The sequence below is a fragment of the Oncorhynchus keta genome, chromosome 35, assembly GCF_023373465.1.
Source record: "Oncorhynchus keta strain PuntledgeMale-10-30-2019 chromosome 35, Oket_V2, whole genome shotgun sequence".
Classification (NCBI taxonomy): domain Eukaryota; kingdom Metazoa; phylum Chordata; class Actinopteri; order Salmoniformes; family Salmonidae; genus Oncorhynchus; species Oncorhynchus keta.
In genome coordinates this window covers 71,877,684-71,904,664 of record NC_068455.1, presented here as the reverse complement: position 1 = coordinate 71,904,664, position 26,981 = coordinate 71,877,684, and the positions used below count along the sequence as shown (strand labels likewise).

The 26,981-nt window shown below is 49.7% G+C and overlaps 1 protein-coding gene across 6 annotated transcripts in view; it reads left to right on the top strand.

Annotated features, from left to right (window-relative positions):
• Positions 1-26,981, top strand: part of mtm1 (myotubularin 1) — a 76,861-nt gene that overhangs the window by 44,558 nt on the left and 5,322 nt on the right. For 5 of the 6 annotated variants that reach the window (XM_052497647.1, XM_052497646.1, XM_052497645.1 and 2 more), the window contains 11 exons: positions 8,700-8,810; positions 9,095-9,196; positions 11,113-11,196; positions 11,610-11,759; positions 15,964-16,149; positions 17,087-17,272; positions 17,395-17,550; positions 17,629-17,676; positions 19,106-19,198; positions 19,425-19,538; positions 21,676-21,852. In XM_052497647.1, coding sequence (XP_052353607.1) covers positions 8,700-8,810; positions 9,095-9,196; positions 11,113-11,196; positions 11,610-11,759; positions 15,964-16,149; positions 17,087-17,272; positions 17,395-17,550; positions 17,629-17,676; positions 19,106-19,198; positions 19,425-19,538; positions 21,676-21,852 — 1,407 coding nt within the window. Of the gene's footprint in view, positions 1-8,699; positions 8,811-9,094; positions 9,197-11,112; positions 11,197-11,609; positions 11,760-15,963; positions 16,150-17,086; positions 17,273-17,394; positions 17,551-17,628; positions 17,677-19,105; positions 19,199-19,424; positions 19,598-21,675; positions 21,853-26,981 lie in introns of those variants that run through there. The other variant, XM_052497648.1, reaches the window with a different exon arrangement.

Sequence of the window (26,981 nt, the reverse complement as noted above, 5' to 3'; positions counted from 1 at the left end):
CTTGCTTAATCAAGTGTTACGTGTTGGTGGGTACAATGGTTACAGTCTTAAATAAAGCAATATGGCTGTCACCCCCCCTCCTCCTCTGTGTATTTTTCCAAATACTGTAACACCCTATGTGTTCTAATCAACTGTATGTGCTGAGATTGTCTGATGCTTTAAGCCCAACTGTATGTGCTGAGCTTGTCTGATGCTTTAAGCCCAACTGTATGTGCTGAGCTTGTCTGATGCTTTAAGCCCAACTGTATGCGCTGAGCTTGTCTGATGCTTTAAGCCCAACTGTATGTTCACATCTATACCTTTGCGTACAGGCCAGGTAGACTACTTCAGGCCTACTTCAATGTGGAATCATGTGTGTGTCCTTATCAACATCGACAGGAGCGCTCCAAACAAAAGACAATGAATAAATTGACGACTGGTAAAATGGAATGAACAAAACCTTGTTTCTCACAAGTGTAGCATAGGTTGAACTCCGACAATGACAACCGTAATCTACTATATTAATGAAATATTGAATGCGTTAACATAAACACTGTAGATTAGAGATGATGTGAATGAACATTAACTGTGCCAGTGGTGATATGGGAATTGATAGACACTAACAATCAAAGGACAAACGATTCACACCATTAAGTTATGAAACAATGAATGTGCACAAATTGGCAAGGAGAGAGTGCATTCTGGAGAAAGACCTGCCTTGTGCATCTTACTATTCCCCCTTTTATCGGCATTTCATGGCATCCAATTGCTAGTTAGTCTCGTCGCATCGCTGCATCTCCCGTACGGACTCGGGAGAGGCGAAGGTCAGGGAGCCGTGCGTCATTCCGAAACTCGACCCAACCAAGCCGCACTGCTTCTTGACACAATGCCCGCTTAACCCGGAAGCCTGCCACACCAATGTGTTGGAGGAAACACCGTACACCTAGTGACCGTGTCAACGTGCATGTGCCCGGCCCACCACAAGAGTCGTTAGAGCCCGATGGGACAAGGACATCCTTGCCGGCCAAACCCTCCCCTAACCCTGGCGATGCTGGGACAATGGTGCGCAGCCCTGTGGGTCTCCTGTTCGGGGCCGGCTGAGACCGCCTGGACTCTATCCAGGATCTCTAGTGGCAACTGCGATGCAGAGCCTTAGGCGCGGTGCCACTCGGGAGGCCCCCACAAACCCCCCTTAACTGACCATTTAACATTTGTACCCAAGACACATTATCTTCACACACTATAGGCCTCAGGAATACTCTCACAAACTGTGTCTGGTCCAATGCAGTAGCCGTTTATGGAAAACTATGAAATGGTTTAGGAAAATGCAATTCTGAATTGCTTGGCATGCCAAGGTAAATACCCTCGCATCATGCATGATTTAAGTTGCCTATGCCTGTCTTAGACTGATGGACTGTGCCATTCCCGCGGCTTCCATAATGGACTCGTCCACTGAGACTGGCACGAATAAGATCAATTTGTGACAAAGACATCATCTAGACAGGGATAGTTATGGAGGAGAAGACAGGGATAGTTATGGAGGAGAAGACAGGGATAGTTATGGAGGAGAAGACAGGGATAGTTATGGAGGAGAAGACAGGGATAGTTATGGAGGAGAAGACAGGGATAGTTATGGAGGAGAAGAGGGATAGTTATGGAGGAGAAGAGAGGGATAGTTATGGAGGAGAAGAGAGGGATAGTTATGGAGGAGAAGAGAGGGATAGTTATGGAGGAGACTGGGGATAGTTATGGAGGAGAAGAGGGATAGTTATGGAGGAGAAGAGGGATAGTTATGGAGGAGAAGAGGGATAGTTATGGAGGAGAAGAGGGGGATAGTTGTGGAGGAGACTGGGGATAGTTATGGAGGAGAAGAGGGATAGTTATGGAGGAGAAGAGGGGTAGAAGAGGGGTAGTTATGGAGGAGAAGAGGGGTAGTTATGGAGGAGAAGAGGGGTAGTTATGGAGGAGAAGAGGGGTAGTTGTGGAGGAGGAGAGGGATAGTTGTGGATAAGAGAGGGATAGTTATGGAGGAAGAGAGGGATAGTTATGGAGGAGAAGAGAGGGATAGTTATGGAGGAGAAGAGAGGGATAGTTATGGAGGAGGAGAGGGGGATCGTTATGGAGGAGGAGAGGGATCGTTATGGAGGAGGAGAGGGATCGTTATGGAGGAGAAGAGGGATCGTTATGGAGGAAAAGAGGGATCGTTATGGAGGAGAAGGGGGGGGGCAGTTGTGGAGGCGAAGAGGGGGGGATAGTTGTGGAGGCGAAGAGGGGGGGATAGTTGTGGAGGCGAAGAGGGGGGGATAGTTGAGGAGAAGAGGGGGGGGATAGTTGTGGAGGAGAAGAGGGGGAGGATAGTTGTGGAGGAGAAGAGGGAGGATAGTTGCGGAGGAGAGGGGGGATAGTTGAGGAGAAGAGGGGGATAGTTGAGGGGAGGATAGTTGTGGAGGAGAAGAGGGAGGATAGTTGTGGAGGAGAAGAGGGAGGATAGTTGCGGAGGAGAAGAGGGGAGGATAGTTGCGGAGGAGAGAGGGGGGTGGTTGCGGAGGAGAAGAGGGGGTGGTTGCGGAGGAGAAGAGGGGGGATAGTTGTGGAGGAGAAGAGGGGGATAGTTGTGGAGGAGAAGAGGGGGGATAGTTGTGGAGGAGAAGAGGGGGATAGTTGTGGAGGAGATAGTTGTGGAGGAGAAGGGGGGATAGTTGTGGAGGAGAAGAGGGGAGGTTAGTTGTGGAGGAGAAGAGGGAGGATAGTTGCGGAGGAGAAGAGGGGAGGATAGTTGCGGAGGTGAGAGGGGGGTGGTTGCGGAGGAGAAGAGGGGGGATAGTTGTGGAGGCGAAGAGGGGGGGATAGTTGTGGAGGAGAAGAGGGGGGATAGTTGTGGAGGAGAAGAGGGGGAGGATAGTTGTGGAGGAGAAGAGGGGGAGGATAGTTGTGGAGGAGAAGAGGGGAGGATAGTTGTGGAGGAGAAGAGGGGAGGATAGTTGTGGAGGAGAAGAGGGGGGGATAGTTGTGGAGGAGAAGAGGGGGAGGATAGTTGTGGAGGAGAAGAGGGGGAGGATAGTTGTGGAGGAGAAGAGGGTTGAGGATAGTTGTGGAGGAGAAGAGGGGGGATAGTTGTGGAGGAGAAGGGGAGGATAGTTGTGGAGGAGAAGAGGGGAGGATAGTTGTGGAGGAGAAGAGGGGAGGATAGTTGTGGAGGAGAAGAGGGGAGGATAGTTGTGGAGGAGAAGAGGGGGATAGTTGTGGAGGAGAAGAGGGGGAGAATAGTTGTGGAGGAGAAGAGGGGGAGGATGGTTGTGGAGGAGAAGAGGGGGAGAATAGTTGTGGAGGAGAAGAGGGGGAGGATAGTTGTGGAGGAGAAGAGTGGGGAATAGTTGTGGAGGAGAAGAGGGGGAGAATAGTTGTGGAGGAGAAGAGGGGGAGGATAGTTGTGGAGGAGAAGAGGGGGATAGTTGTGGAGAAGAGGGGGAGGATAGTTGTGGAGGAGAAGAGGGTGGGATAGTTGTGGAGGAGAAGAGGGGGAGGATAGTTGTGGAGGAGAAGAGGGGGGGATAGTTGTGGAGGAGAAGGGGGGGAGGATAGTTGTGGAGGAGAAGAGGGGGGTAGTTGTGGAGGAGAAGAGGGGGGTAGTTGTGGAGGAGAAGAGGGGGGTAGTTGTGGAGGAGAAGAGGGGGGTAGTTGTGGAGGAGAAGAGGGGGGTAGTTGTGGAGGAGAAGAGGGAGATAGTTGTGGAGGAGAAGAGGGAGATAGTTGTGGAGGAGAAGAGAGGGGATAGTTGTGGAGGAGAAGAGGGAGATAGTTGTGGAGGAGAAGAGGGAGATAGTTGTGGAGGAGAAGAGGGGGGGATAGTTGTGGAGGAGAAGAGGGATAGTTGTGGAGGAGAAGAGGGGGATAGTTGTGGAGGAGAAGGGGGGGTAGTTGTGGAGGAGAAGAGGGGGGTAGTTGTGGAGGAGAAGAGGGGGTAGTTGTGGAGGAGAAGAGGGGGATAGTTGTGGAGGAGAAGAGGGGAGGATAGTTGTGGAGGAGAAGAGGGGAGGATAGTTGTGGAGGAGAAGAGGGGAGGATAGTTGTGGAGGAGAAGAGGGGAGGATAGTTGTGGAGGAGAAGAGGGGGGTAGTTGTGGAGGAGAAGAGGGGGGTAGTGTGGAGGAGAAGAGGGGAGGATAGTTGTGGAGGAGAAGAGGGGGGTAGTTGTGGAGGAGAAGAGGGGGGTAGTTGTGGAGGAGAAGAGGGGAGGATAGTTGTGGAGAAGAGAGGGGAGGATAGTTGTGGAGGAGAAGAGGGGAGGATAGTTGTGGAGAAGAGAGGGGAGGATAGTTGTGGAGGAGAAGAGGGGGTAGTTGTGGAGGAGAAGGGGGAGGATAGTTGAGGAGAAGAGGGGGATAGTTGTGGAGGAGAAGAGGGGGGTAGTTGTGGAGGAGAAGAGGGGAGGATAGTTGTGGAGGAGAAGAGGGGAGGATAGTTGTGGAGGAGAAGAGGGGGGATAGTTGTGGAGAAGAGAGGGGGAGGATAGTTGTGGAGGAGAAGAGGGGGGGTAGTTGTGGAGGAGAAGAGGGGGAGGATAGTTGAGGAGAAGAGGGGGGGTAGTTGTGGAGGAGAAGAGGGGGAGGATAGTTGTGGAGGAGAAGAGGGGGAGATAGTTGTGGAGGAAGAGGGGAGATAGTTGTGGAGGAGAAGAGGGGGAGGATAGTTGTGGAGGAGAAGAGGGGGGATAGTTGTGGAGGAGAAGAGGGGGGATAGTTGTGGAGGAGAAGAGGGGGGATAGTTGTGGAGGAGAAGAGGGGGGGGATAGTTGTGGAGGAGAAGAGGGGGAGGATAGTTGAGGAGAAGAGGGGGGATAGTTGTGGAGGAGAAGAGGGGAGGATAGTTGTGGAGGAGAAGAGGGGGAGATAGTTGTGGAGGAGAAGAGGGGAGATAGTTGTGGAGGAGAAGAGGGGGAGGATAGTTGTGGAGGAGAAGAGGGGGGGGTAGTTGTGGAGGAGAAGAGGGGGGATAGTTGTGGAGGAGAAGAGGGAGGATAGTTGTGGAGGAGAAGAGGGGGGATAGTTGTGGAGGAGAAGAGGGGGAGGATAGTTGTGGAGGAGAGAGGGGAGGATAGTTGTGGAGGAGAAGAGGGGAGGATAGTTGTGGAGGAGAAGAGGGGAGGATAGTTGTGGAGGAGAAGAGGGGGTATAGTTGTGGAGGAGAAGAGGGGGGGATAGTTGTGGAGGAGAAGAGGGGGAGGATAGTTGTGGAGGAGAAGAGGGGGATAGTTGTGGAGGAGAAGAGGGGAGGATAGTTGTGGAGGAGAAGAGGGGAGGATAGTTGTGGAGGAGAAGAGGGGGATAGTTGTGGAGGAGAAGGGGGAGGATAGTTGTGGAGGAGAAGAGGGGGTAGTTGTGGAGGAGAAGAGGGGAGGATAGTTGTGGAGGAGAAGAGGGGAGGATAGTTGTGGAGGAGAAGAGGGGAGGATAGTTGTGGAGGAGAAGAGGGGGGTAGTTGTGGAGGAGAAGAGGGAGGATAGTTGTGGAGGAGAAGAGGGGGGTAGTTGTGGAGGAGAAGAGGGGGGTAGTTGTGGAGGAGAAGAGGGGAGGATAGTTGTGGAGAAGAGAGGGGGAGGATAGTTGTGGAGGAGAAGAGGGGAGGATAGTTGTGGAGAAGAGAGGGGAGGATAGTTGTGGAGGAGAAGAGGGGGGTAGTTGTGGAGGAGAAGAGGGGAGGATAGTTGAGGAGAAGAGGGGGATAGTTGTGGAGGAGAAGAGGGGGTAGTTGTGGAGGAGAAGAGGGGGGAGGATAGTTGTGGAGGAGAAGAGGGGGAGGATAGTTGTGGAGGAGAAGAGGGGGGATAGTTGTGGAGAAGAGAGGGGGAGGATAGTTGTGGAGGAGAAGAGGGGGTAGTTGTGGAGGAGAAGAGGGGGGTAGTTGTGGAGGAGAAGAGGGGAGGATAGTTGAGGAGAAGAGGGGGATAGTTGTGGAGGAGAAGAGGGGAGGATAGTTGTGGAGGAGAGAGGGGGAGATAGTTGTGGAGGAAGAGGGGAGATAGTTGTGGAGGAGAAGAGGGGAGGATAGTTGTGGAGGAGAAGAGGGGGATAGTTGTGGAGGAGAAGAGGGGGGATAGTTGTGGAGGAGAAGAGGGAGGATAGTTGTGGAGGAGAAGAGGGGGGGATAGTTGTGGAGGAGAAGAGGGGGAGGATAGTTGAGGAGAAGAGGGGGATAGTTGAGGAGGAGAAGAGGGGAGGATAGTTGTGGAGGAGAAGAGGGGAGATAGTTGTGGAGGAGAAGAGGGGGAGATAGTTGTGGAGGAGAAGAGGGGAGGATAGTTGTGGAGGAGAAGAGGGGGGGATAGTTGTGGAGGAGAAGAGGGGGGATAGTTGTGGAGGAGAAGAGGGGAGGATAGTTGTGGAGGAGAAGAGGGGGGGATAGTTGTGGAGGAGAAGAGGGGGAGGATAGTTGTGGAGGAGAAGAGGGGGAGGATAGTTGTGGAGGAGAAGAGGGGGGGATAGTTGTGGAGGAGAAGAGGGGGATAGTTGTGGAGGAGAAGAGGGGGGATAGTTGTGGAGGAGAAGAGGGGGGGATAGTTGTGGAGGAGAAGAGGGGGATAGTTGTGGAGGAGAAGAGGGGAGGATAGTTGTGGAGGAGAAGAGGGGGATAGTTGTGGAGGAGAAGAGGGGGGGATAGTTGTGGAGGAGAAGAGGGGGATAGTTGTGGAGGAGAAGAGGGGGAGGATAGTTGTGGAGGAGAAGAGGGGGATAGTTGTGGAGGAGAAGAGGGGAGGATAGTTGTGGAGGAGAAGAGGGGGAGGATAGTTGTGGAGGAGAAGAGGGGGGGTAGTTGTGGAGGAGAAGAGGGGGAGGATAGTTGTGGAGGAGAAGAGGGGGAGGATAGTTGTGGAGGAGAAGAGGGGGATAGTTGTGGAGGAGAAGAGGGGGGGATAGTTGTGGAGGAGAAGGGGGAGGATAGTTGTGGAGGAGAAGAGGGGGGGTAGTTGTGGAGGAGAAGGGGAGGATAGTTGTGGAGGAGAAGAGGGGAGGATAGTTGTGGAGGAGAAGAGGGGGAGGATAGTTGTGGAGGAGAAGAGGGGGGATAGTTGTGGAGGAGAAGAGGGGGAGGATAGTTGTGGAGGAGAAGAGGGGGATAGTTGTGGAGGAGAAGAGGGGAGGATAGTTGTGGAGGAGAAGAGGGGAGGATAGTTGTGGAGGAGAAGAGGGGGAGGATAGTTGTGGAGGAGAAGAGGGGGAGGATAGTTGTGGAGGAGAAGAGGGGAGGATAGTTGTGGAGGAGAAGAGGGGGGGATAGTTGTGGAGTAGAAGAGGGGGAGGATAGTTGTGGAGTAGAAGAGGGGGAGGATAGTTGTGGAGTAGAAGAGGGGGGGATAGTTAAATAATCTTAGATGTAGCAGAAATGCAGGACCCAAGGTTTGCTTTATCAGACCATCAGTCAGGCTGAGAGGTGTATGTGTTATTGACTGTGTGTGTGTGTCAGTGATGGAGTATGTTATTACAGGGATACAGCAGCAGAAGCAAGGCTCTTTATTCCAGTCTCTGTCCTAAACGGCTCCCTATTCCCTATATAGTACGCCTCTTTTGACCAGGGTCCATAGGGCTCACAGGGCTCTGGTCAAAAGTAGTGAATTGGGAGCGATTTGGGATGTTGACTCCACTCTCTGTAATGCAACACCTGACAACACGTTAACAATATGCTGACCTCACAAATTTTAACACACACACACACACACACACACACACACACACACACACACACACACACACACACACACACACACACACACACACACACACACACACACACACACACACACACACACACAATCTACTCTGGTGGCTTAGCCAGCAGCATACCACCCTGCATCCCACTACTGGCTTGCCTCTGAAGCTAAGCAGAGTTGGTCCTGGTCAGTCCCTGGATGGGAGACCAGATGCTGCTGGAAGTGGTGTTGAAGGGCCAGTAGGAGGCACCCTTTTCTCTGGTCTTAAAAAAGAACCCAATGCACCAGGGCAGTGATTGGGGACATTGCCCTGTGTAGGGGGTTGTCTTTCAGATGGGACGTTAAATGGTCACTAAAGATCCCATGGCACTTATCGTAAGAGGGGTGTTAACCCTGGTGTCCCGTCTAAATTAAACCAATCTGGCCCTCATACCATCATTGCCAATTGGCTCATCCATCCCCCTCCTCTCCCCTGTAACTATTCCCCAGGTTAAAATGTAATGTAAATGTTGTGTCTGTAAAATGAGAATGTGTTGTCAGTCAACTGAGCTGGTAAGACGAGGGTGAAATAATAACTGAAGTGATGTAAGCACCTCCTACTACGCCCATGTCTTCCATTTAAACTTATGCTTTGGTAATTAAGTGGCTTAATCTTGCAGATGAAATATTAGCTACCTAAAATGTATTCAAGAGTAAACTTCACAATACACAATATTTATTTTATTGAACCTTTATTTAACTAGACAAGTCAGTTAAGAACAAATTCTTATTTACAATAACGTCCTACCCCGGCCAAACCCGGACGAAGCTGGGCCAATTGTGTGCTGCCTTATGGGACTCCCAATCACGGCCTGATGTGATACAGCCTGGATCGGTTTGTGGCCTCACGATACCGATGTCTTTATATGTCAATTCAACCACTGCAGGACCCATCTTCCACCTCTGGTGTATTCTGTTGTGATATCACTGGACTCCCAGCAGGACCAATCACATGTCTGTATTTTGTGATATCACAGGACCCGGCGGTGACTCTGGATGTTCCGCTGGGCGCCATTGGCCGGGTGGAGAAGATGGGCGGAGCCTCCAGTCGGGGGGAGAACTCATACGGGCTGGACATCACCTGCAAGGTCAGATACTGTGTCATGGTCCTGACCACCCCTATGAATATACGTACATAGTGGTTCAGTCCAATTCGATCTGACAACCAGACTAGGACTGAACCACTATGTATAAAAACAGGAGTGTAGGAAATTGAGATGTTGGAACATTGTGTACAGAAAGGTTCATTCTTGGATCAAGAAGTTTCAACATCAAAAAAGATTCCAAGTATTTATTTTGTACTGACAGCATTTTGTGTGTCCTGTGTCAACGTGCGTCCTTAACGGTTCTTAATGCATGTCTCTCCCAACAGGACATGAGGAACCTGAGGTTTGCGTTGAAGCAGGAGGGACACAGCAGAAGGGACATCTTTGACATCTTGTTTAAATATGCCTTCCCCCTATCCCACGGTCTGGTACGTACACACCTTTTATATAGTCACCTCGTATCATTACCGCCTTTTAACAACTCTATAATAACTATGACAAGAGAAGTGCTTTATTACAGTTGATCTGTTTGCTATATCCTGTTATTTGTTTTTGCTAGGGCTGGCAATAATAGTTTTTTTTTAGTCGAGCAATAGTAAATACATTTTAAATGATGGCACAGGAGACTGTCTGAGTGGACTAATCCTTTGTGGAGGCCGCGGAGAAGGTACGACAGTATCACCACTTATACATTTACCATCATTTCTAATCTACAATGTTTGTTTGGTTACGGGAATTTCTCTTGATGCATTCAATTATTATTATTATTATTATTATAGTCTTGTCATTGTTGAAGTGGACACGTTGTTAATCGAGACCACAACTTATAGGCTACACTTGTAGGAGGAGAACGTTTTGGTGTATTGCATTCCATTTACCAGTTGTCAATTTATTCATTGACAGGAGCGCTCCAAACAAAAAGACAATCTTGAATAAGGACACGCACCTGATTACACATTTAGAAGTTTGACTATTCTACCTGGCCTGCATACAAATGTAGGCTTTATAAATGTGCCTATTTGGGGATCTGATACTATTTCTAATTGTCTTAACTCACCATCACTGTGGAGCTTCTCAAAGTCATGTTTTCTTTGCCTCAAACAGCAAGTAAACAAAGTCTGTTTTTACACCCATTGAGAATGAAAAGTTCTTCAATGTAGCCTATTTGAAGAATCTGTCCAGCTCTCTCTCCCTCTCGATAACCACTAAGCATGAAAAACATGTCCGATTCTGGTTAGGTGGAAACATCATAAAATGGGCCTACCTGATTACTTCTTATTCTTTGGGCAAATAGCCTACATCTGTGTGTCTCTGTCCAGAGCTCACTGGTGTGGGAAACTGAGGGCCCAGAATATTTTCTACAATGTTGCAAGTTTGGTTAAAACAAGCTTCCAGCTGACCTAGTTAATAGTTGATACAATGATTCAAGTTCCTTGCAGTCAGGCCGTGTAGCCAATGTGATTTATAGGATATTTGTTTTTAATCAGGATATTTTCTACCAGCGGGCTGCAATGTTTTTATTTGTTGGCTTTATGTAGGCTATTTTTACATGTTGGCAATAGAAGTTACTTTTAGATTTGTATCATTTTCATTTAGAATCTTGATTAACCACATGACATTGATTTTGAGTTATGAAGACTTATTATAAATGAAACTGTTCCACGAAAACGTGCATATGAAAGCCATGACTGGCACGCAGATCAGTAGAAATGGTAGGATAACTTGGCTCTCCAAATGGAAAAGGTTGCCTCCCACTGGTGTAGCCTATTACAGGCAAGGAGGGAGGAGGGGACAGGTTATGTTCTGGACAGGTTATGTTCTGGACAGCAGGTTATGTTCTGGACAGCAGGTTATGTTCTGGACAGCAGGTTATGTTCTGGACAGCAGGTTATGTTCTGGACAGCAGGTTATGTTCTGGACAGCAGGTTATGTTCTGGACAGGTTATGTTCTGGACAGGTTATGTTCTGGACAGGTTATCTTCTGGACAGGTTATGTTCTGGACAGGTTGTATTGATCTCTGCCTCCCTCTTTAGTCATTTGTGTGCTTAAAGCATCAGACAAGCTCTGTAGCCTATATATAGTTGATTTTATTCAAACAGAGTGTGTATGTGGAAAAATACTTGTTTTAAAATTTATACCTATCGATTGGTGGAAAGGAAGACGACTCTCGGTCGACCAACTTTTCTTTTTTTTTGTCGAGACAGCCCTAGTCTTTGCACATCACTAGAGAAGAGTCAACAATCACTCACAAGCAGATGATTTAGCGAAACTCTCCCATGTTTGCTGGACAAAAAAAACTTTGGTAAAGTCAATCCCATTCTCTCTCTCTCTCTCTCCCTGTAGCTTCTGTTTGCGTACCTGAGTCAAGAGAAATTTGAAGAGAATGGCTGGAGTGTGTACAAACCCATGGAAGAGTTCAGACGGCAGGTAGGACTTATCATTGTCTTACTAAATGTGTCATTACATTGTTGTTGCCAGTCTTCTAGGTTGTCTGTGTAGGGATAGATCCAAAATCCCAGCTTTTAACTCGGTCACTTAGTCTGCTTAAATAGTGTCGCTTGAAGATACCCAGGTGAAGACAACCTTATCATTCCACCACAAAGCTTTTGAAAATGAACCGATTCATGGGACCAGCGCAGTTAAACTAGCATAGCTAGTCCCATTGTTAAGGATTATTCCTCATTTATGCAAAGCATTGTGGTATATTAGAATCCTCTTATCTTAACCATTTACCTTCAACCTCGTCACCAGTGATGTAGCACTGTACCTCACCAATAATGCCTCTGAGTCACAGCCTGCAATCTCTTCTCTGATTGGCTGTTTGTCTCCCCTGTCAACAGGGCTTACCCAATGACAAGTGGCGTGTCACGTTCATCAATGCCAACTATGAGCTGTGCGACACCTACCCCACCATACTGGTGGTTCCCTTCAAAGCTACAGAGGAAGACTTGAGGAAAGTGTGTACCTTCAGGTCCAGAGGACGCATTCCTGTGAGTCCTTTCTCCTCATCCCACCCTCCTCATCCTCACCCTCCTCATCCTCTTCCTGCTGTCCTTTCCCCTCATCCCACCCTCTTCCTGCCGTCCCCCCTCATACCACCCTCCTCACCCTCTTCCTGCCGTCCTTTCCCCCCTCATCCCACGCTCTTCCTGACGTCCTTCCTGACGTCCTTTCCCCCCCTCTAACCACTAGCGTAGCCTAGTGGTTAGAGCGTTGGACTGACTAGTAACCGGAAGGTTGCGAGTTCAAACCCCCGAGCTGACAAGGTACAAATCTGTCGTTCTGCCCCTGAACAGGCAGTTAACCCACTGTTCCCAGGCCGTCATTGAAAATAAGAATATGTTCTTAACTGACTTGCCTGGTTAAATAAAGGTAAAAAAAATAATAATAATAATAATAATAATAATTAAAAAAATCCCACCCTCCTCACCCTCTTCCTGCCGTCCTTTCCCCCCTCATCCCACCCTCCTCACCCTCTTCCTGCCGTCCTTTCCCCCCTCATCCCACCCTCCTCACCCTCTTCCTGCCATCCTTTCCCCCCTCATCCCACCCTTCTCATGCTCTTCCTGCCGTCCTTTCCCCCCTCATCCCACCATCTTCCTGCCGTCCTTTCCCCCCTCATCCCACCCTCCTCACCCTCTTCCTGCCGTCCTTTCCCCCCTCATCCCACCTTCTTCCTGCCGTACTTTCCCCCTCATCCCACCCTCCTCCTGCCGTACTTTCCCCCCTCATCCCACCCTCCTCACCCTCTTCCTGCCGTCCTTTCCCCCCTCATCCCACGCTCTTCCTGCCGTCCTTTCCCCCCCTCATCCCACGCTCTTCCTGCCGTCCTTTCCCCCCTCATCCCACCCTCTTCCTGCCGTCCTTTCCCCCCCATCCCGCCCTCCTCACCCTCTTCCTGCCGTCCTTTCCCCCCTCATGCCACCCTCCTCACCCTCTTCCTGCCGCCCTTTCCCCCCTCATCCCACCCTCCTCACCCTCTTCCTGCCGTCCTTTCCCCCCCTCATCCCACCCTCCTCACCCTCTTCCTGCCGTCCTTTCCCCCCTCATCCCACCATCTTCCTGCCGTCCTTTCCCCCCTCATCCCACCCTCCTCACCCTCTTCCTGCCGTCCTATCCCCCTCATCCCACCCTCCTCACCCTCTTCCTGCCATCCTTTCCCCCCTCATCCCACCCTTCTCATGCTCTTCCTGCCGTCCTTTCCCCCTCATCCCACCATCTTCCTGCCGTCCTTTCCCCCCTCATCCCACCCTCCTCACCCTCTTCCTGCCGTCCTTTCCCCCCTCATCCCACCCTCTTCCTGCCGTACTTTCCCCCTCATCCCACCCTCCTCACCCTCTTCCTGCCGTCCTTTCCCCCTCATCCCACGCTCTTCCTGCCGTCCTTTCCCCCCCTCATCCCACCCTCTTCCTGCCGTCCTTTCCCCCCCCATCCCGCCCTCCTCACCCTCTTCCTGCCGTCCTTTCCCCCCTCATGCCAACCTCCTCACCCTCTTCCTGCCGCCCTTTCCCCCCTCATCCCACCCTCCTCACCCTCTTCCTGCCGTCCTTTCCCCCTCATCCCACCCTCCTCACACTCTTCCTGCCGTCCTTTCCCCCCTCATCCCACCATCTTCCTGCCGTCCTTTCCCCCTCATCCCACCATCTTCCTGCCGTCCTTTCCCCCCTCATCCCACCATCTTCCTGCCGTCCTTTCCCCCCTCATCCCACCATCTTCCTGCCGTCCTTTCCCCCCTCATCCCACCATCTTCCTGCCGTCCTTTCCCCCCTCATCCCACCCTCCTCACCCTCTTCCTGCCGTCCTTTCCCCCCTCATCCCACCCTCTTCCTGCCGTACTTTCCCCCCTCATCCCACCCTCCTCACCCTCTTCCTACCGTCCTTTCCCCCCCTCATCCCACGCTCTTCCTGCCGTCCTTTCCCCCCTCATCCCACCCTCTTCCTGCCGTACTTTCCCCCTCATCCCACCCTCCTCACCCTCTTCCTGCCGTCCTTTCCCCCCCCATCCCCCCCTCCTCGCCCTCTTCCTGCCGTCCTTTCCCCCCTCATCCCACCCTCCTCACCCTCTTCCTGCCGTCCTTTCACCCCTCATCCCACCCTCCTCACCCTCTTCCTGCCGTCCTTTCACCCCTCATCCCGCCCTCCTCACACTCTTCCTGCCGTCCTTTCCCCCCTCATCCCACCCTCTTCCTGCCGTACTTTCCCCCCTCATCTCACCCTCTTCCTGCCGTCCTTTACCCCCCATCCCGCCCTCCTCACCCTCTTCCTGCCGTCCTTTACCCCCTCATGCCACCCTCCTCACCCTCTTCCTGCTGCCCCCCCTCCTCACCCTCTTCCTGCCGTCCTTTCACCCCTCATCCCACCCTCCTCACCCTCTTCCTGCCGTCCTTTCACCCCTCATCCCGCCCTCCTCACACTCTTCCTGCCGTCCTTTCCCCCCTCATCCCACCCTCTTCCTGCCGTACTTTCCCCCCTCATCTCACCCTCTTCCTGCCGTCCTTTACCCCCCCATCCCGCCCTCCTCACCCTCTTCCTGCCGTCCTTTACCCCCTCATGCCACCCTCCTCACCCTCTTCCTGCTGCCCCCCCTCCTCACCCTCTTCCTGCCGTCCTTTCCCCCTCATCCCACCCTCCTCACCCTCTTCCTGCCGTCCTTTCCCCCCTCATCCCACCCTCTTCCTGCCGTCCTTTCCCCCCTCATCCCACCCTCCTCATGCTCTTCCTGCCGTCCTTTCCCCCCTCATCCCACCATCTTCCTGCCGTCCTTTCCCCCCTCATCCCACCCTCCTCACCCTCTTCCTGCCGTCCTTTCCCCCCTCATCCCACCCTCCTCACCCTCTTCCTGCCGTCCTTTCCCCCCTCATCCCACCATCTTCCTGCCGTCCTTTCCCCCTCATCCCACCCTCCTCACCCTCTTCCTGCCGTCCTTTCCCCCCCTCATCCCACCCTCCTCACCCTCTTCCTGCCGTCCTTTCCCCCCCTCACCCTACCTAACCATCTCTCTGTCCCCCCCAACCTACCTTACCATCTCTCTGTCCCCCTAACCTACCTAACCATCTCTCTGTCTCCCCCAACCTACCTAACCATCTCTTTGTCCCCCCCAGCCTACCTAACCATCTCTCTGCCCCCCCCCCAACCTACCTAACCATCTCTCTGTCCCCCCAACCTACCATACCATCTCTCTGTCCCCCAACCTACCTAACCATCTCTCTGTCCCCCTAACCTACCTTACCATCTCTCTGTCCCCCCCAACCTACCTTACCATCTCTCTGTCCCCCAACCTACCTTACCATCTCTCTGTCCCCCTAACCTACCATACCATCTCTCTGCCCCCAACCTACCTAACCATCTCTTTGTCCCCCCAACCTACCTAACCATCTCTTTGTCCCCCCCCCAACCTACCTAACCATCTCTCTGTCCCCCCAACCTACCTAACCATCTCTCTGCCCCCCAACCTACCTAACCATCTCTCTGTCCCCCAACCTACCTAACCACCTCTCTGTCCCCCCAACCTACCTAACCATCTCTCTGTCCCCCCCCAACCTACCTAACCATCTCTCTGCTCCCCCAACCTACCTAACCATCTCTCTGTCCCCCCCAACCTACCTAACCATCTCTCTACCATCTCTCTGTCCCCCTAACCTACCATACCATCTCTCTGCCCCCCCAACCTACCTAACCATCTCTTTGTCCCCCAACCTACCTAACCATCTCTTTGTCCCCCCAACCTACCTAACCATCTCTCTGTCCCCCCCCAACCTACCTAACCATCTCTCTGCCCCCCAACCTACCTAACCATCTCTCTGTCCCCCCAACCTACCTAACCACCTCTCTGTCCCCCCAACCTACCTAACCATCTCTCTGTCCCCCAACCTACCTAACCATCTCTCTGCTCCCCCAACCTACCTAACCATCTCTCTGTCCCCCCAACCTACCTAACCATCTCTCTGCCCCCCCAACCTACCTAACCATCTCTCTGCCCCCCAACCTACCTAACCATCTCTCTGTCCCCCCAACCTACCTAACCACCTCTCTGTCCCCCCAACCTACCTAACCATCTCTCTGTCCCCCCCAACCTACCTAACCATCTCTCTGCTCCCCCAACCTACCTAACCATCTCTCTGTCCCCCAACCTACCTAACCATCTCTCTGCCCCCCCATCCTACCTAACCATCTCTCTGTCCCCCCCACCTCTAGGTGCTGTCGTGGATCCACCGTGAAAACCAGGCTGTAATCTGCCGCTGCTCTCAGCCTCTGGTGGGGATGTCTGGGAAGAGGAACAAGGATGACGAGCGCTACCTGGACCTCATCCGGGAGGCTAACGGCACCGCCAAGCTCACCATCTACGACGCACGGCCCAGCGTCAACGCCGTCGCCAACAAGGTCAGGGGTCAAAGGTTAAATGTCGAAAGGTCATGTCTGTGTCTCATGAGGTGCGTTGGTTGGGTTCCGCTGGGAGGCGGTTGTGTAGGTGTCTGCCTCATGGATCATCCAGACAGATGTCATTGATACATGGGACTTTTCTAGGTACGTTTCTGGATTCCTTGTAAGAGTACTTCCCAGAGATTCTTTTAAGCGATTCGTGACGTTCGTTCCCCTTTTCTCTGGGTTGATTTAGATGTAGGTCTTTTGGTTTGTCTTCCATAGAGAGATGGACTGTGTGTTCTTTTGTTGTTCACTGTAGGCTCTTGCTAGTTGCCTCCTACATTGTATGCTGGTGTCAGAAGTAAGAACTGAGGAGGTAGAGTTTAGAAGCTAAGAGGACACAGCAACTACACTGTGTGTGTGTGTTATGTGTTGGGGTGTGACGCAACGCCCACCGCACCCCGCTCAGAGTGAAATGGAATGTTGGGACTCAAATTACTAATATGGAATGCAATCTATATAATAATCCCCAAATTCCTACCCGTGAGAGGCTTTTAACAACGAGCTTCCCCTGACCTGCCGTGTGTTCCAACAGCTGACCACAACCCCGACGCGTTTACAATGAACCCTGTTTGAATCCTGCCCTCCTTGAAGTGATCACTGTTCTGACCATGTTGGAATGGGTGAAAAACATACAATAAAATACTGCATTTCCTTGAGTGAAACCTCACTTTAAATTTATCCAACCACATGTATTATTTTTACATTTAACCTTTATTTAACTAGGCAAGTCAGTTAAAGAACCAATTCTAATAACATGCAGGCCACTGATGGCGTCAAGAGAGGGAGGGAAGAATTATATATATTTTTTAGTTTTCAAACGGGTCCTGTGATTCTCCATTTTTGTCCATGAATGATGAGTCTTCAACCTCTGACCTCTATCCCCTCTCTCTAGGCCACGGGTGGGGGTTACGAGGGTGACGATGCATATCAAAACGCTGAGCTGGTGTTTCTAGACATACACAACATCCACGTGATGAGAGAGTCCCTGAAGAAGCTAAAAGACATTGTCTATCCCAACGTAGAGGAGTCACACTGGCTGTCCAGTCTGGAGTCCACACACTGGCTAGAACACATCAAGGTAGTGGGGTACAATCACTTCCCACAGCCCTCTCCTCTCTGGAGCTGGCCAGCTAGCAGATCAGTGGAGGGGTAACCATGTGCTGGTCCTCTGTAGTGAATCTCTCTCTGTTCTCTCTCTAGCTGGTCATATCTGGAGCCATCCAAGTAGCAGACAAGATATCGGGAGGTAACTCTGTGGTGGTCCACTGTAGTGATGGGTGGGACCGGACAGCCCAGCTCACCTCTCTGGCCATGCTGATGCTGGACAGCCACTACCGCACCCTGAGAGGATTCCAGGTAAACCACTTTGTGACAACGGCTAATGTACCAAGAGCTTTTATAAAGTACATTTGATTTGTGATCGATTGATTCCAGGTACTGCTGGAGAAGGAGTGGATCGGCTTCGGACACAAGTTTGCCAATGTAAGTCCACCCTGTTCCAAGGCATTCACTCACAGTTTATGATGAGAATGAAAAAAGGAGCTTAGCTCTGAACTCTGATAATGAAGAGTTTTCAGTCATAGATGGTCTTTATTTGTGCTGTCAACTGGGGACCAAATGATCTGTGGGAAGCAGTGGAGGCTGCTGAGGGGAGGACGGCTCATAATAATAGCTGGAACGGAGTAAAATGGAATGGCCTGCAACTTGGATAAACAACTCCGCTCCAGCCATTACCACGAGCCCATCCTCACAAATGGATAAACAACTCCGCTCCAGCCATTACCACGAGCCCATCCTCACAAATGAAGGTGCCACCAACCTCCTGTGATGGGAAGCAACTAAACTGACCAATATTGTGTGCAGATAAATGACCAGGAAGATGAGAAAAAAAGAAGAAACCTGCACGCTGCTCTTTATTAAGCTTTACGTATCGGCCTCGATGCCTTCGGCAGAGCTTTACGTATCGGCCTCGGGGCCTTCGTCGGGGCCTTCGTCAGAGCTTTACGTATCGGCCTCGGGGCCTTCGTCAGAGCTTTACGTATCGGCCTCGAGGCCTTCGTCAGAGCTTTACATATCGGCCTCGGGGCCTTTGTCAGAGCTTTACATATCGGCCTCGGGGCCTTCGGCAGAGCTTTACGTATCGGCCTCGGGGCCTTCGTCAGAGCTTTACGTATCGGCCTCGGGGCCTTCGTCAGAGCTTTACGTATCGGCCTCGGGGCCTTCGTCAGAGCTTTACGTATCGGCCTCGATGCCTTCGTCAGAGCTTTACGTATCGGCCTCGGGGCCTTCGGCAGAGCTTTACGTATCGGCCTCGGGGCCTTCGGCAGAGCTTTACGTATCGGCCTCGGGGCCTTCGGCAGAGCTTTACGTATCGGCCTCGATGCCTTCGTCAGAGCTTTACGTATCGGCCTCGGGGCCTTCGTCAGAGCTTTACGTATCGGCCTCGGGGCCTTCGTCAGAGCTTTACGTATCGGCCTCGATGCCTTCGTCAGAGCTTTACGTATCGGCCTCGGGGCCTTCGTCAGAGCTTTACGTATCGGCCTCGGGGCCTTCGTCAGAGCTTTACGTATCGGCCTCGATGCCTTCGGCAGAGCTTTACGTATCGGCCTCGGGGCCTTCGTCAGAGCTTTACGTATCGGCCTCGGGGCCTTCGTCAGAGCTTTACGTATCGGCCTCGGGACGAATTGGGGTTTGGAGTCGAGGGAAAATAAGCAAGCGTTACAATGTGCATTTCCTAATTATTCTAACAAAGTGTGCACCTGCGACTATGATGGCTCAGATGTGCGAGTGCCTTTTTTGAATTTAGAATGACCAGGAAGACCTAACTAGAGGTAATAAGAATCTGTTTGCACTGTTTAACTATTTATCTTTCTCTCTCTCTCTGTCTCTGTGTCTTTGCGTGTCTCTGTAGAGGATAGGACACGGTGATAAGAACCATGCTGATCAGGACAGGTCTCCTATCTTTGTACAGTTCATAGACTGTGTCTGGCAGATGACCAAACAGGTAGGAACTGGACACACCTGTGTAGCGCTTTATCTTCATTTGTCTTTGCACGTTCTTCTGACTTCATCAACCGTATTGGACGAGAAGGTCACAGGTCCCTCCCCTCAAACCTTCTTCTCCAATGCATATTGAGAAGGAAGTGAGGAGAGCGGATGCAAGGAATGGAGGAAGAATTTACTGCGAAAAAGCCTATGGGTTTAAACCTCTCTCTCCCCTTCTCTTCCAGTTCCCGACAGCGTTTGAGTTTAACGAGCGTCTCCTAGTGACCATCCTGGACCACCTGTTCAGCTGTCGCTTTGGAACCTTCCTCTACAACTGTGAGCGTGCCAGGGACACTAACGTAAGTTGTTTGTCTTTGGAACCTTCCTCTACAACTGTGAGCGTGCCAGGGACACTAACGTAAGTTGTTTGTCTTTGGAACCTTCCTCTACAACTGTGAGCGTGCCAGGGACACTAACGTAAGTTGTTTGTCTTTGGAACCTTCCTCTACAACTGTGAGCGTGCCAGGGACACTAACGTAAGTTGTTTGTCTTGTTTGTCCAAGCTCTGTGTCTCTCTCTCTCTCTCTCTCTCTGCCTGTCCTTCTACATTTATCTTATATTGCACTCTCCAATTCCCAGCGAGCACATAAAGTTCTGAGAACTGTATATTTCTTAGAGCTTGGTGAGAGCCTTGGTTGTCTAGGTGGGAATTTCAGTACAGCATGATGTTTTCAGCAGGTTTCCTCTGGATTCTATTTAAAGTAATGTTCCCGCAACATTTAAGAGAACTTTCCATAAAAAATGCAAGAAAACGCCAGTCCAATGGGGAAACCAAAAATGAACGTTCCCACAACTTCCAGTTAACTAAATGTGTTAGCTGGGTCTTTCCATCCCTCTACAATATTTTCCTCTGCCAACTCACTATTTACATTTTATTTTACATGTCATCCGGCCCACAAGCCCATTCAATCAGGTTCGTGGGTGGTGCTCAATGGACATTTTAATGACTAAAGCCAAATCCAAACTGTGTAGAATGATAATGGACCTACATTTACAGTCTCTTCACTCCTCTGCCCAGCTTACTGACAGTCTTCACTCTGCCCAGCTTGTTGACACTCTTCACTCCTCTGCCCAGCTTGCTGACAGTCTTCACTCTGCCCAGCTTGTTGACAGTCTCTTCACTCCTCTGCCCAGCTTGTTGACAGTCTCTTCACTCCTCTGCCCAGCTTGTTGACAGTCTCTTCACTCCTCTGCCCAGCTTGCTGACAGTCTCTTCACTCCTCTGCCCAGCTTGCTGACAGTCTCTTCACTCCTCTGCCCAGCTTGCTGACAGTCTCTTCACTCCTCTGCCCAGCTTGCTGACAGTCTCTTCACTCCTCTGCCCAGCTTACTGACAGTCTCTTCACTCCTCTGCCCAGCTTGCTGACAGTCTCTTCACTCCTCTGCCCAGCTTGCTGACAGTCTCTTCACTCCTCTGCCCAGCTTGCTGACAGTCTCTTCACTCCTCTGCCCAGCTTGTTGACAGTCTCTTCACTCCTTTGCCCAGCTTGCTGACAGTCTCTTCACTCCTCTGCCCAGCTTGCTGACAGTCTCTTCACTCCTCTGCCCAGCTTGCTGACAGTCTCTTCACTCCTCTGCCCAGCTTACTGACAGTCTCTTCACTCCTCTGCCCAGCTTGCTGACAGTCTCTTCACTCCTTTGCCCAGCTTGCTGACAGTCTCTTCACTCCTCTGCCCAGCTTGTTGACAGTCTCTTCACTCCTCTGCCCAGCTTGTTGACAGTCTCTTCACTCCTCTGCCCAGCTTGTTGACAGTCTCTTCACTCCTCTGCCCAGCTTGCCGACAGTCTCTTCACTCCTCTGCCCAGCTTGCTGACAGTCTCTTCACTCCTCTGCCCAGCTTGTTGACAGTCATCCCAAATGAAAGCGAGACAGATAACATAGTAAATATGTCCCTTCGGACCTCTGTGAAGACCGAATGCGGCCCGATGGGGAAATGAGTTCGACACCCCTGCTCTACCTCAATCTCATACCCTTTCTTTGTCTTTCTATTCCCTCCACCTCCCCTCCTCCCTCCACCTCCCCTCCTCCCTCCACCTCCCCTCCTCCCTCCATCTTGATCATGTGAAGTAGAGCAGAAGAGCGATGGGACGCATCACTGGTTCTGAGGTGCCGTAATAATGCTCTCTATGACACACAGACGAGAGGCTCCATGAGACTCTAATTATTGTTCCAGAATTCTTCATATTCCCTCTGTGATTCCGATGGCTCAGATCATTTGTGGGTTTGATCCAATCGGGTCATCCTGAATAGATGTATGTTTCCTGCTTACTGCTGCACATAAGTGTCTGCTAAAAGACCATATTAATGATCTTCTCCATCTCTCTCTCCAGAGGAGTTGTGGTCGAAGGCCGTGTCTCTGTGGTCCTTGGTTAACTTCTCTCTCTAACCCTCCTAAATTATTATAACCGTTCTCTCCCCCCTCTCGCTCTCCCCAGGAGTTGCGGTCGAAGACGGTGTCTCTGTGGTCATTGGTAAACAGTGATCTGTCCTTCTACCAGAACCCCTTCTACACCCCAGAGTCCAATAGAGTCCTCTACCCTGTAGCCAGCATGAGACACCTAGAACTCTGGGTGACTTACTACATCCGCTGGAACCCTCGCATCCGACAACAGGTAAATGAATAGAATCAAATATAATTACTGGGGTTACAGTATCCGTTCGAACGCTGGCATTCAACAACAGGTAAATGAATAGAATAAAATTAAGTTACAATATAATTACTGGGGTTACAGTATCCGTTCGAACGCTGGCATTCAACAACAGGTAAATGAATAGAATAAAATTAAGTTACAATATAATTACTGGGGTTACAGTATCCGTTCGAATCCTGCCATTCAACAACATGTACTTTTGTTCCAGTATGTCTGAATGATCACTTCCTCCTACCAGAGTATGCACTTGTTCACTTCCCTTCACTGATTTGAAAAAGGTCCCTGCCTCCACCAATACAATGCTTTTAGGATTGGGGAAAGTAGTGAATCAATGATGGATCAATAATATGGTATATAAAAAATAAATCTCCATCGAACTTAACGCTGTTGGGATTTAGCTACAACACTGGATAAACAGCACTGAACCAACTACAGCCAAACTGTCTGGGCCAATCAGAATTGTAGTTACCTTGTGACCAATGTTCCCTCAAAAATGTCATGACTGAGGAAATTTCAGGTCTGCTGAGTGCAACTTCTGGCGCACCTTTGTGAACACAGGCTGTACCCACTTTAAGTTAGTTTTAACATTGGTCAGGTAGCCTACTGTGGCTATTTGATCATAATGTAGATCTACCAGAGTGACCTGCCATCAAAAACTATGGAGAAAATACATCCCATAACATTTTAACATGGAAATAGCTGTTCTATCATTCAGCCTACAGTAGCAGCCAATGTGTGGTGTTCAATGTCGGCTACATTCTGTGAGAGTTTTGGGCAAAAACATTTAGGGCTTCATATGAACCTGTTTATCCACTTATCCTTCACATAAAGGTGGTGACTGGAAATGTTGTTTGATGTAAAAAAAAAAAAGAAGCCACTTCACAAAATAAAATTCATTATTATTCCCATAACATTATTACAGAAAATCAGACCAAAACCCCTCTGCTTATTGGCTGCATAGCTTATTCAAGCCTGTCTCAAAATACAGCAGTCTGTAGTGTACGGGCTGAGTCGTGCCTGGCAATGGAATAGAATCCTACTCCAGTGTGTTCTGCCTACAAGAAAACACTTTGCATAGTTTATTTTGTTGCATTGGAAGTGGCTGGTATTAGCAATACCCGCAGTAGAGGGAAAGGTTGATCGTGTTAACCAGTGTCTTGGGGTGGAAGATGTGCAGGAGCTGTCTTTTCCAAGTCGGTCCATTTGGACAATGTTCACTGAAATCCAAATTATATCCATAATGTCCACAGAAAAATGTCAAACGTTTTTTATAATCAAACCTCGGGGTGTTTTTCAAATATCTATTCGATAATATATCAACCGGGACAGTTGGCTTTTCACTAGGACCGGGAGTAACACTGGCCGCCTTTCTCTTTTGCGCACAACTCACTCTGAGAGCCCCCACCTATCCACTTACACAATGTGGTCGTTCACGTTCATTCTTCAAAATAAAAGTCTGAAACTATGTCTAAAGGCTGTTGACACCTTAGGGAAGCCATAGAAAAAGGACTCTGGTTGATATCCCTTTAAATTGGCAATAGGGATGCATAACAACAGAGGTTTCAAAAACAGGGGCACTTCCTGATTGGATATTCCTCAGGTTTTAGCCTGCAATATCAGTTCTGTTTAACTCATAGACAAAATTCTGACCGTTTTGGAAACTTTAGAGAGTTTTCTATCCAAATCTGTCAATTATATGCATATTCTAGCATCTGGTCCTGAGAAATAGGCTGTTTACTTTGGGAACGTTATTTTTCCAAACATAAAAATAGTGCCCCCTAGCTTCAAGAGGTTAAACACATTTTCCATGACTTTTAACCAAATTGTCATGACTATTATTATAGGCTACATGGGAAAAGTATGAATTATTGACACTGGAAAGCTGCTGTCTGATTCCATGTAGACCTACCACCTCCTGCCGTTGAGCCCTTGATCAAGGCACTTAGCTCCCCACTGTTGTGGTCAACCCTCCATCTGGAGAGCTCCTGGGTGTGCAGGCTTTTTCCAACATTACAACCAAATACTTTTGTCTTTTTTAAAATGATTCCCCCATTCAATAAATCAGGGATGAAATGGATAAGGTAGGCTACCTCAAAGCAAGGGGTTCATGTTTCAGAGGAGATCTATGCACAGCAAGTTATTTGTCAAGTAGGCTATTCTTAGAATGCCCACTCTCCATTGCTATTCAATGAAGGTCCCACCTTCATTCCACTTTTATCAACCTTTTTTGCCTCTGTGTGACTCTGGGACAGCGATGGGTTACTTTTAATTTTGTAGATAAGCCGATACTCAATTCCCCCAGAATTAGAAGTGCCGGTATGGCATTCCGGACAGTGCCGGCCCAAGTCAAGCACTGGTGTTAACTAAAGGGGAAAACTAGAATGTTGAGTGAAGTTCAATCCCGTCTCTGCGCGGGCTGATATTTATTCTGTGGGGCAGTCCCGGTGGGGCAGTCCCGGTGGGGCAGTCCCGGTGGGGCAGTCCCAGTGGGGCAGTCCCGGTGGGGCAGTCCCGGTGGGGCAGTCCCCCGTGCAGCTTAGAGGGAACATTGCTTGTGATCAGTCTGATTTGTGAAGTACTGCCTCTGGGGTTTGGCTGCAGTATTGCCGTGGCACCCCCCCCCCCGCCACGCACACACACACACACAAACCCCTGCAGCCCAAACATCCCTCTCCCTCTCTCTGAGTCACTGGAGCAGATAATCCTCTTTCCCTGTCATAATCACACAAACACAGAGAGACATTTCTATGTCTTTAACCAAAGCCTACAGGAGTGTGTGTGTGTGTCTGCAGGCATGGAAGGAAGCTAAAGTAATTCCACTACCTGAACATAGTAAAGCACCCTTTGCTCTAACAGCCACCCAATCAGTTTACTGCCTGTTCTTAGTAAACTGACGGAGAGGATTTGTGTTTGACCAAATACAATGCAATTTTTCAGAGAACAAGTTAACTACTGATTTTCATCATGCAAATGGAGTATGGCACTCAACCTGTACTGCGCTGACTCCGATGACTGATGATTGGCTAAAAGAAATGGCTAATAAGATGATACAGTGCCTTGCGAAAGTATTCGGCCCCCTTGAACTTGAAGTGTTCTTCAATGGAAGCTTCTCTAGCATCAGATATGTGAGAATGTCTAGATGCTTTTTATAGTGGAGATCAAGTTTATAACGTGCCTGGCTGGGCTGATGAGACAGTGGATTGCTCAGTCAGATGGAACAGAGTAAATAGGCATTTTAACGTCATAGATTTAGCCGGTGGTAACTTGTGGAATAGACACCGGTAGGAATGCGGTTTTAACCAATCAGCATTCCGGATTTGACCCACTAGTTGTATAACATCAGATATGTGTGGTGTCCTTCAGGGTAGTTGCCTTGGTCTGTTATTATTCTCTATTTTAGAAATGATTCGCCACTAGTTTTACTGAAGGCTAGCATGAACATGTATGCAGATGATTCAGCACCAGGGATTCAGCACCAGGGTTTCAGCACCAGGGTTTCAGCACCAGGGTTTCAGCACCAGGGTTTCCATTAGGAAAATGAGGCGCCGGACAACGTGACCGGGAAGATTTTAATTTGCCGGCCATTTGAGAAATGTACCGGACCCATAATGCATATCCCATTAGGGTGTCGGCCCACAGTGTTCAGAATGACCGAGATCACATTTAGACTAGGGTGTCAGGAAAACAACCCCACTCAACGTCAACAAAACAAAGGAGGTGACCGTGGTAATGCATCTTAACAGAACATGTAACTCATGAAATAAAGCAGCCAATAAAACAGCATTTTCAAACCTTCCCAAAATGCAATTCGAGAACTTCATTCAGTTCCATATGTGACCGATGAGCCTCTGCTAGATACTTTTTGATCAATTCCCCATTACATGAGGGGAATTGGGAAAGTATTCAGACAACTTGACTTTTTCCACATTTCGTTACGTTACAGCATTATTCTGAAATTAATTTTAAAAAAGAAGACTTTCCCGTCTATATATACATGATACCCCATAATGACAAAGCAAACAGGTTTTTAGACATTTTTGCGAATGTCGTAAAAATAATAAGCTGAAATATCACATTTATGTTAGTATTTAGACCCTTTACTTGGCAGCGATTACAACCTCGAGTCATCTTGGGTATGACGCTACAGCCTCGAGTCATCTTGGGTATGACGCTACAGCCTCGAGTCATCTTGGGTATGACGCTACAGCCTCGAGTCATCTTGGGTATGACGCTACAAGCTTGGCACACCTGTATTTGCAAAGTTTCTCCCAATCTTCTCTGCAGAACCTCTCAAACTCTGTCAAGTTGGATGGGAAGTGTCGCTGCACAGGGTTCAAGTCACCTCCCTGACCAGGCCCTTCTCCCCCGATTGCTCAGTTTGTCCGGGCGGCCAGCTCTAGGAAGAGCCTCGGTGGTTCCAAACTTCTTCCATTTAAGAATGATGGAGGCAACTGTGTTCTTGGACGTTCAATGCTGCAGAAACGTTTTGGTACCCTTCCCCAGATCTGTGCCTACACACAATTACTTTGTCCATACACAGACAATTCCTGTCAACTGTGGGACCTTATATAGACAAATGTGTGCCTTTCCAAATCATGTCCAATCAATTCAATTTACCACAGGTGAACTCCAAGTTGTTGAAACATCTCAAGGATGATCAATGGAAACAGGATGTACCTGAGCTCAATGTTGAGTCTCATAGCAAAGGTTCAGATGACTTATGTAAATATATGTCTGGAAGTAGCTAGCCAATGTTAGCCAGTTAGCTTGGGTGCTTGACTGCTGTTAATAGGTCAGAACGCTGTGATCAACCCTACTCCTCAGCCAGTGCGTCCAGTGTGCACTTTGAAAGCTCCGAATTTACAACCGGACAATCTGACAACTCTTGAGTTTTACGAGCACGCTCTGGCACGCCAGATTAAATTTTGCATGTCAGATCGAGCCGGTCGGTCACATTTGGTTATATTAATTTCTGTTAATGCATATATGAATTAGTCATCTACTGTTCTCAGTCTCGGAGTGGAAAATGTTGTTTGCGGAGTTCAAAACCTCCTACACTTGTGAGAAACAGGTTTTGGTTTATTTCATAA